The sequence below is a fragment of the Trematomus bernacchii genome, unplaced genomic scaffold, assembly GCF_902827165.1.
Source record: "Trematomus bernacchii unplaced genomic scaffold, fTreBer1.1, whole genome shotgun sequence".
NCBI classification, from domain to species: Eukaryota; Metazoa; Chordata; class Actinopteri; order Perciformes; family Nototheniidae; genus Trematomus; species Trematomus bernacchii.
This window is the reverse complement of record NW_022987973.1, coordinates 1,994,216-2,004,657: the sequence shown is the minus strand read 5'-3', so window position 1 is coordinate 2,004,657 and position 10,442 is coordinate 1,994,216. Positions and strand designations below refer to the sequence as shown.

At 40.5% G+C, this 10,442-nt stretch overlaps 1 protein-coding gene and 2 non-coding genes across 3 annotated transcripts; 2 read left to right on the top strand and 1 right to left on the bottom strand.

Moving 5' to 3' along the window:
- Positions 1-441: 441 nt before the first annotated feature.
- On the bottom strand, positions 442-4,968 carry cry5 (cryptochrome circadian regulator 5). The gene is made up of 11 exons (XM_034116610.1): positions 4,910-4,968; positions 4,233-4,449; positions 3,944-4,138; positions 3,701-3,819; positions 3,391-3,545; positions 2,632-2,772; positions 2,248-2,415; positions 1,974-2,114; positions 1,268-1,419; positions 959-1,191; positions 442-850 (listed from the first exon to the last, which is right to left on the bottom strand). The coding sequence occupies exons 2-11, from the start codon at positions 4,445-4,447 to the stop codon at positions 792-794; spliced, it is 1,578 nt and encodes a 525-aa protein (XP_033972501.1). The 5' UTR covers positions 4,448-4,449; positions 4,910-4,968; the 3' UTR covers positions 442-791.
- Positions 4,969-5,319: 351 nt separating this feature from the next.
- Positions 5,320-5,391, top strand: trnah-gug. The gene has a single exon. It is a non-coding gene; the product is annotated as a tRNA-His (tRNA).
- A 1,185-nt stretch (positions 5,392-6,576) lies between these two features.
- Positions 6,577-6,648, top strand: trnah-gug. The gene has a single exon. It is a non-coding gene; the product is annotated as a tRNA-His (tRNA).
- The last annotated feature ends 3,794 nt before the right edge of the window (positions 6,649-10,442 follow it).

Here is a 10,442-nt window from a genome sequence, read left to right as displayed (position 1 = left end):
AAGTATTTAAAATGCAAAATGTTGCAAAAATAATAGTTTTCTTACATGCATTTAATATTATTTTTTGCAGTGTTGACCTGACCCCTGTGGCTTAGTGGCTGATTATCTAATATTTTTAAACTCAGATTTAAGTCACTTCGAATTGGCCAGTTCACTAAATGAATGATATACAGTTGTACTACCTAAAGTAACAAAAACAATCAGCAGTGGAGTTATAGTGTCCTCTAGTGGTAATAGTGAGAGCTCCAAAACACCACCGGCTTGGGTTGAATTCTGCCATTCGCTGCTATAATTAAAAAAGACAAGAGATATGTTTTCAATTTTCACTATATTGCAGGAAAGACTACTGAACATGAACGTTAAGTGATGACAGAGAAACTGATCATATTAAGCTGTAAACAGGGCCATTGAAAAAAATCACAACAATTGTGACAAAAACTATATTTTGTATGAATTTATTTATATTGGATATAAAAAAACTAACCATAAAAAAAGAAAGACTCAATCTTTAAGGTGCAACAGTACTTGTGCTGAAGATACAACCCGATTTCTTTACAAATCTGTAGTCTTCATACAAGATGAGACCATAAATCCTTATACATTTGACCTCAATCTCCATGCAAGAAATATTTTTTTTAGTATACCAAATATTGGCATAGATACAATATAAAACAGTAACTAGTTAAAGGAGAAGAAATAGACAAAGTACACTGTCTGTATACACAAAAAAGTGTCCCAAGCTTTCAGCCCACACAATGCGGTATAACTATAGCTTCTTTTGTGTACCATTATTATTTTTTGTCTTTCTTTTGCAGCATGTCAATGACGGATTTAGCCTTTCGCTTGACACCTAGAAGAAAAGAATAAAGAGAAGAATTGAAGAGACAGGACATTATGTAAACATGACTAACGGCTAAAGAGTGAAACCCCTGAGACAAGTACACATTTCTTGCAGTACCTTGCTTTTTGCTGGGTGATTCGTTTGGTGATTCAGCAGAATCTGCGGATCTCTTAGCATAAGCTAACTTCATCCTCTGGATGTTCTTCTTGCTGATCACTTCATGCTGTACAATAGGTTGCGGGTAGTCTTTACCCACAATGCAACCTGCTGCCTGCTGGACACTGCGCGGAGCCTTCCAAGGCTCGTAGATATACTGGGCTGGGAACTTCTTCAGAAGAGGAAGGTACTTTCTATCAAGTAGAGGGAAGGTAAAATCAATCACTATAATTTGTGACAATTTAAGTTTGTTTGGTTTTGTGGTCTTACTTGATGTAATCTCCATTTTTGTCTGTCTTCTTGCCAAATGCGACAGGGGAGTAAACTCTGAAGTACTGGTGGAAGAAGGCACTCGCTGAGAGCCACTGCCAGTTTCCAGCATTCAGGGCCCAGTCGCCATCCAATAAAAGATACTCAAACACCTTCAGGAGCCGTGAACAAAATGTGAAAAGATAAACTCAGCAGATTTAGCATTGCACTTTACATCACTCTTTGAAAAATATGAATTAATACGTTTTGAAAAACATGTATTTACCTCGATAGGTTTGCTGTCGAGTCTATGTATTGATTGCATAATAAAGACACAAAATGAACCCCATAAAACCGACCCTACATAGTTTTATAGTCATGCAGCAGTCCCAAAACTGTAAACAGACTTTGATGTGTAACATTTTTTAATAGGCAGGAAAACGTAATCTGATAATGATAAAATCCTGTATATGATAAACAAAGATTGATGATTTCAAGTATTAATCTTTACATCTGTACTTTGCAGTATGTTGCAGTGCCAAACGGCTTTATAACATATCTAAAGGTTGGTCCAGTTCTCTTTTGAAAAGCCATGTCATCGGAAAATATAGTGAGGTTATAACCTCTATTTTGTGAACTGCACATGGTAACACAGGACTCTATGGATTGTGTGCTCCGTGCATTATCTAACATACAGAAGCAATAGAGACTTTAAATATTTACACACCTTCTGCCCTTCTTCCCAGTTGATCCACAAGTCTCCCCTGGTGAGAAAACAGGCGACAGCATGTCTGGCCAGGTGGTGGATCCAGCCCTCCTGCCTCAGCTGAGTCATGATGGCGTCAATGAAAGGGAGACCAGTCCGAGCCTAACAGGACATACAGAGCACCCAGGAAACATTGATGATCCAGGAAATAAGCTATGCTTCTGAATTATCATGAAAACTGTTCTGTATAATTTCCCATTTGTCATTCATGTCCATTTAAATACAGTCTTATTACCTCTCTCCATGCAGCAAGATATTCAGGGTTTGTGTCCCAATCCACCTGGGTACATACGGGGTTGCCCTCCATCTTGTCAAAGTTAGGGATACCCACACCAGCGGCGTAGTAAAACTCTCTCCACAGCAGCTGGCCATGCAGGGAAACTGGAGGCTCCGAGTGCTTCTTCTGCAAATAACACATATACATAACAGTCAGACTAATTTTACCTTTAAATGTCAAAATTAGGGCCATGCATCAATACTTAAACTTGTTGTAACACATGTTCTGGTACAGCGTAGCATCTTGCTAATTTGTTTAAATGTAAGAAACCTTCAGTTGCACAGCCTTACTCATTCAGTAGCATACTACCTACAAAAACTCTACCTCCATGGTGACACTCACCCCCTGATAGACTTCTGTCACCCGCCACCAGAAGGTGCGTGCAGACAGGCAGCCAAACGTGACGTATGGACTGAGGACCGTGGTGCTGGGGCTCAGAGAGTTTGGAGAAGTCTGCGGCTTCTCAAACTTACACACCCAATCCTGGAGTAAGAAAACAGATGAAGCAATGTGAATCAGATGGAGCTAATGCAACCAGTATTCCCCTTATGTTCATAAAGGATTGTATTAACAATGAATCATACAAACATACAAAGTTTTGGAGCTAAAAAGGTTGAAAATGTCATTCAGAAAAACTGTCCAAAGAGTCTCACAAGAACATGTTATTTATAATATAATATAAATCAACATAAGATTTAACAACATTACAAACCATTATCATTCTTCGACACAGTTTTCTGTAAAAGGAGCGGTGGTGGAATTTAACTAAGAACATTTACTCAAGTAATTTGATAACTTATACTTGAGTACAATAACCTGATAATACTAAACTAACATTTTCAACTCAGGACTTTTACTTGCAAGTTAAACTGTGGTATAAGTACTTTCACTTCAAGGATCTCAGTACTTTCCCCACTGAAAAGGAGCCCTAAACAACTCTACAGATGCTATATAGGTTGTTGTCATAATATTTATTTCTGAAAAATACTTTAATCAAGTGTAAAAATACTCTCTAAAATGAACATGTTATACTCAGTAGAGAGTCTCAGTGTCAAAAGCCCTTCAGTTGTGCCCAAAAAATAATAATTCAAACTAAAATACCTTTCTTGCCATGTTTTCGTCTAATCTCCTCAGAGCCTCCTGTTCTCCTCCCGGGAACTTCTCCTCTCCCAGAGTTGTGGTGTCATGACCGAGATCCTCAAGAGTAGGTATCCCATAATTCTTGTCATGGTTTTCTGAACAAGGCGTCTTCACATCTGTGACAAGAGAAATTATATTTTAATCAACCACTGCTCAAGTTTAACAGCTGTATGTTAGCTTTAAATGTTTTTGAATGCTGAATGGTTTACTGTTTATTTCTATGAAGACATTATAACAATTCACTGGCATGACGCACTGTAGTTCGTAGTACCTTTAGTGTCTTCGATAGCTGGTGCAGGGATGGGTTTCTTAGGGTTACCTATAGTCTTCAATATTGTTCGAAAACGGTTATAAGTAAGGGGGGCCTTCCCATTGTTTTCCTCAATTATCCTATAAAGACATGACAGACAATAATAAGGACATTAACCTGAAATCGGACATTTAAGAAGTAAAAACTGTAAGGAAACAATTTGTGATCTCCCCAAGATGTGTACATTTTCAACATGATTAATACCTGTCCATATCATGAATAGTGTGTGAGATTTTGTAGACGACTTCAACTCCATGTTCTTTGGCCAGTGTGGTCACCGTTTTGTCCCGGCTCAGGCTGTAGGGCTCTGTGTCGTACTCATAGGTTAACTTTGTGACTTTCCACTTCTCAAACAGCTTGGGGAACACTTCCTCTGGCTTCCCTCGCACAACAAACAGCCTAAAGGAGTCAAACACACCAATATATGACAACATAACAATAAGTGTATGTGTTTTAATTCATATTTGTGAGACTGTTGCCCTTTTGTCTCTACCTGGAGTTGAGTTTCCTGAGGCTGCAGTCCAGGTCTTTGAGGCATCCAATGAGAAACCTCCAGCGGTTGATACCCACAAGGGTGTTGTTATAAAGGTAAGGGTCCAGGATGAACACAGGGTACAGCTCCTTACAGTCCCTCAGAGCAGCCATCAGAGCTGGGTTGTCATGCAGCCTGAGTCCCTTGCGGAACCAGTGAATACAAGTATGAGCCATGCCTGTGAACACATAGGAGGCAGACATTTCTTTAGACTTTTTTATTTTATTGCACTGAGCCCTGAAGGTGAAATGTGGGTAGCTACACAGACATTATATGCAAAAAGTAAACTGGGGGCTAAGCTAGCAGCTTTACAAGTAAGTCTAAAACAAACTGCAGTAGTATTTGCATGTTTGTATAGTAGCAATTCTGGCAAATGTAACATAATTAGCTTAAAAGTACATTTATTTTCACAAATTTGCTTGAAATGTAGTCGTGTGGTGATGTGGAATATCTCGACCTAAAATTAAATGCATTCAGCTGTTTTGAACAATAGGAAGACACAGTTGCAGAATAATTTCATAGATGTGTCGACACAGAACTAATACAACTAACGCATAATATGATAACAACTGTCTAAGTGTCCAACATGTACATGGAAGAGTTGGAGCCACATGATGCACAGTTTTGTGAAACGTTACCGTAATTGTGACTCAAAACAGTTACAATCCGCTTGGTTTATTGAGAGGTCTGCGTTTGGTAACCAGCACGTTTATTTGTTTTATAAAACCGGAAGCTCTGCAACGTCTGCAGCTAAATCAGCCAATCAGATGAAAGAAACGCGAGGCCCCTTGCAAACAAGACGAGCACGTGCATGTCACCTCGATTAAAATATGTTTTTTTAAAGGCGGCCGAGGCTAGATTATTGAATGAAATTGTACAAGCGATGTGTTTTTCACGTTTTACAATCAATAAGAGATGAATAAAAAGTCGTACAAGGGAAGAAAAAAACAATAATGACACGCTCTCTACGTCATCCAGCAGCCCCGCTCAGATCCCGCTCAACACATCGAGTTTTCACTCTGAGAATTCCGCCAGCTCATCGTAGCTCGCCGTGATCGTATAGTGGTTAGTACTCTGCGTTGTGGCCGCAGCAACCCCGGTTCGAATCCGGGTCACGGCATTGCGGTAACAATGTCACGGCAGATGGGCTGTATTTTGAAAAACATTTAGTTGTGAATGTACGAAATAAGAACTTTTTTTTCTCCATGGACATATGTTAAACATTAAAAACAAGCATGGTGTTATCAGTGGTACAAATATGTAACTCTGTAACAAATATGTAAATATTTACTCTCAAGTAGTGAACTGTAGCCGTTACATGTCGATTCTTGTTATAGGCTACTGCTTTAAAATAATAACTTTTTAAGAAATCATAATTGTATGTATTTTTTACATTTATCTGACAGAACTCCAAATCGCCGTTCAGCTACTTGTAACTGTCTTTATGGGTTAAGAAATAAATACATCGAAATACAAACATTGTATTGGCTGGAAAACGCATCTTGTCAACGCTTAAAACAAGGCTGTTTCCCCGCAGAATAATAATGATTGTATACGTTTCTGTACTGATGTGTAGATTAAGTGTTCACCATGCAGGAGTTAACATACATCTACCGCGGGAAACATGTCCTACACACCATAATTGGCTAATCCAAAACATAATAGTAAAACACTAAAAAGGATACTTTCCCTGCACCATATCGCCTTACACACTTTCTTATAGACCTTCTTCTTTACATTTAGCTAACAAAAGGCCAACTCACATAATGCATATTTTGCTACAGTAAGGCCTGCCTTTTTAATTTAATGGACTATGTTTCTGAAGAATGGTACAACGATCTGAATATTTGACATAGCACTTTGTTTTTTCTCCCACTTCCTTGTCTTACCGTAAAGCCCCCCCAGAGGGAGACACAACAGTAAGGGTAACTGGAAGACCACACTTTTAAAAAGTTACTCTTAGAACAAAACTTGTATTTGCAGTAATCAAATAAGTAGTCTCATAAAAGCACTTACATGAAATGACCCAAGCACTGTTGTCATGGGGTTTTTGCATGTAACTGTAACCTTTTAAGCAAAGCATTAAATCCCCATTATTAATCAATCTATGCTTTTTACTTTACTCGGTAGATTTGTGAACGTTTTTATTGTCATTACTTTAATAAAAGCAATATATTTCGATGTCAAATGGACTTTAATGTTAATCTTACTCCGTTTACATGAGACCTACTCATGGAGCCTTCTGCCTGCACCACCACTATGATCACGTTTTCGCCGGATCATTGCCATCAGCCCATCGTAGCTCGCCGTGATCGTATAGTGGTTAGTACTCTGCGTTGTGGCCGCAGCAACCCCGGTTCGAATCCGGGTCACGGCATTGCGGTAACAATGTCACGGCAGATGGGTTGTCTTTTAAAAAGATTACTAATGTACGTTGGTGTGTACTGGAGTAAAACGGAATCATAATTTTTTCTGCATTTACAGATTTTTTTACATTAAAAAAAAAAAAAAAAGTATGGTGGTTTGATTGGTGGGATTTAAGCAGCGTTAGATATGTATGGTGGCCGGCAGGTGCAAACGCATTACAACGGCTCAAAATGCCCTATACATTACATAATGCACACCATAGCCGCGTTCACACCGGAGTACTTTCACCCGTACTTTTCCCCTTTAGTTCCGTTAGTGCCAGTGCCCGTTGCGTTCACACCAAAAAGTTCACTTGGTTCAGGGCACTTTTAGCCCCATGTTTAGTGCCTGCTAGAGAGGTGGTACTCTCCTGGGGGAAAAAAGTGCCCCAGTTCTGATTGGCTGGGCGAATTGCAAACGACGCCCCGTAAAACTCTGAAATGTTTTTTGAAGCCGCCATTGTATTTGCTGGCATTAGCATTATTAGCATTAGCCCCGCGCACCAACGGAGAGAGAATAACTTATGGCAACACAAAAAAAAACATGGGAGCGGTGGAGTGATGAGGAGGTGTCGGCGTTCTGACGGTTTACTCCCCAACTCCGGGGACTTCCGGCCGGGGACTTCGGGTGGCAGTATACGCCGTGAAGTTGTTGCGGCCTGCTCTAGGGGGGTCCGGGGGCCTGCTCCCCCGGGAAGATTTTTTTTTAAATATTGAAGTTAAAAGCATCAATCTGGTGCACTTTGAGAGCAAAATAAAGAGATCTATGGATACATCTCTCAACACCCATTTGAAACAGAACTGTTAACAGATTTACTATTTCTTTATGGATATTTTACAAATCACTCCCCTTTTAAACTTTATTCTTTTTTTACTGTCATATAGTATTTCATACCTGTTTTTCATTTATTCTCTTATTTTTTTATAACTATAATGATCATATCATGTGTCTTGGAAATAATTGCTTACATTAATCGTGGCCAAAACGGTTGAGACCCACTGAGATAACTTAGACTAAAGTTAACTATCTAAACACTCAGAGAGTGTAAGGTACTTATAGTTTTAATGATACAGTCTGGTTATAATGCTGTTTGGAGGAGGCATCACAGGTAAAGGCCCAGACACACCAGGCCGTCACCAGAGAACTCGCCGACACCGACACCGACAGTTGCATCGGCGAGTTCTCCTGCGTCTTGGCCATGTGTCGCACTGGAACACACCGCAAAGACTTCAGCCGAGCACGTACGAACTGCGCATGCGTGAGTGGCAATAACTCTCCTTACCAGCAGGCGGCGGTAGTGTGTATTCGTCATTCAAAATAGGCAAGAACCGGAAGACAGAGAAGAAGAACAGACTGATATAAACAAACAACAAATAGCGTGTGCGTTCCATTTTCACTCTCGTCCATCGAAAACATGTTTTGGAATATAAAAATACATGAATGATGAAATGAGCACATAAAGTGCAGACATACTATAAAATCACAGTTAATAGACCTGCATCTGATGATCGCAGTGTTCTGGCGGGTGTGTAGTTTATTGAGTCAGCAATGTAGTAATGTATGTAATGTAATAATGGCCACTTCTTGCTAAATTTACATTTCCATGTGATGCTTTTATCCGAGGCGACTCACAATAGGTAAATGAACAGCAGTAGACACTATCTCATTTACTTAGACACTGTACTTAAGGACAATGTTGAGGTACTTGAGACTAATCCTGCAACTTTATACTGACAAATAAACCGATGAGATGAAAAACCGGACTTGACCAAACAAATCACAGAGCTCTCAGCAGAGGACAGCCGGGGACGTTCCCGCCGATATCAGAGATGTCCCTGCTATGTGTGGGAGGTAAGAGAGGACATTTAAGGGCTATGTTTGATGTCTTTAAGTATCACCTGCTGGGGTTTAGCTGCTGTCCTGTGCCTTCTTAAATCGTTTGTTTACGTCCCTCACTTCCGTTTCGCTTCTCATTTGCTAGCTGAACAGCTGATCAGAGTGGTTTCTTGGCCCGATAGCTTGTGTCCGACACACGGCCGATTCAACATGTTGAATCGGCCGTGTGTCGACCGTGAAAGGCCAAATAAGGCGTGTCTCGGCCAAGGGTTCGGGACACACCAAATTGACTTTGGGCGACAGGGCACGCTTCGTCGCCAGACAACCGAAGACGGCCGATATCGGCCTGGTGTGTCTGGGCCTTTAGAGCACTAACTAGCTACCATCACATGTACCTTAGCTTGAATTAAATGTATTAAACCTATAATTAAAGGTGGGGTAGGTAATTTTGGAGAAACCAGCTCGAGTGCGCTAGAATTTGAAAATACACAGCCGGAAAAAATCTGAAACTTCCTTACAGAGCCCCTCCTCCAACACACACGAACGCACACATGACCAATGAGGGCATGAGATAAGTTTGTGCACAGATGGAAGGCTGACAGGCAGGTAGGCCATCCAGTTACCAGTTACGGCTAAAATGATTGGTCGTGCTTTTTACAGTACTACGGCTTCCACAGATGAAAATTTTTTATGGATTTTTTGTCAAAGCACTTCATTGCTATCGGGATGTTAAGAGCATTCCATGGAATATAACAAAAAGTGTATCTCGAGCCGGTTTCTCAAACTTACCTACCCCACCTTTAAGTGATAGCATATTCATATTTGCTTGATTCCAGTGTTGAATTTAGCACAATTGCATACAAACGTTAAGGGATTTTAAGATTCTGAAGTATTATCCTAAAAACTCAATAACTTAGATTATTATTTATAGTTTTGCTGAATAGTTTAATGTGCGATTACCTTAGAAACGTAAAATGCGACGGCAGTGTGCAGACATGTTAGCTTAGCTTGGTAGCCTCAGCTAGCTCTGGAGCTTCCAGCTCGGTGGCAGCAGGTCCCTTCTCGGCTCCGTCTCTTTGCCCTTATAGAGAGGCGAAGTCCCTCCCTTTCCGGGGGAGCTCCATGGGACCTTATTTCGGAAAAATTATGTATTGAAGTCAATGGGGAGAGAAAGATTATCTTTCGATTCCGTTTGAATTGTGCCACGAATTACACATATGATGTTTGTCAATTTAAAAGATAATTTTGCAAGTCAAAAAAATAAAAATGTGTGAAACACTCAATGAACTACATCTCTGGTCTCGCACACGTCACCTACACCAAGATGGCCGTCACGTTAGTACATTTCACCTCTTTCTTTCAGAATGAGGCAAAAAGTATTAAAAGAGGTGAAAATCACTACAAGTCTGGGCATGTTGAGAGCTGTACATACACAAAAGGGGAGTTAGTCGAGCCAGCGGGACCGGCTTTACAAGGTTTCGGTGAGTAACACGAGTGTAATGTGTAACGTTAATGACATCACTGACCCCTAGTTTCCACCGGGTCCGTCTGCGTCGCGTTACGGCTGCGCCGCGGTTTTGGTCCGACCTCCTCTAGCGTCATAACCCACCGGGCGCGTTCCAGAAGCGTTTCAGAACTGTTTCAGAAGCGGAGCGTCGTGCATGCAGGCTCGCAGTTTTTGTTGATTTGGGCATATTTCCTGGACAGGCTACTTTGTACAGACAAAGTTAATAATAACTGTAATATTCCAGTTATAAACGACATGAATCAAAGATGTGTTGCTGTATTGTAGTGGTAAAAAAATGCATTCATCATCATAATTATTCTATAGGCCTATATATAATTTACACAGTGCCCCGGAGGAGAAGGCTGGCATTTCTCCTCCTACTTGAAAGACTACGGAGGGATAGGGTCTGCAAAATTAGTTTG

Bases quoted from the DNA above. Each gene is read 5' to 3' on its own strand.
- cry5 (XM_034116610.1), bottom strand. From the start codon at position 4,447: ATGGCTCATACTTGTATTCACTGGTTCCGCAAGGGACTCAGGCTGCAT. The intron at 3,546-3,700 runs GTACTACGAACT...CTCTTGTCACAG, and splicing joins AGCTATCGAAGACACTAAAG to ATGTGAAGACGCCTTGTTCA. The intron at 1,192-1,267 runs GTAAGACCACAA...TCTACTTGATAG, and splicing joins AAAAATGGAGATTACATCAA to AAAGTACCTTCCTCTTCTGA.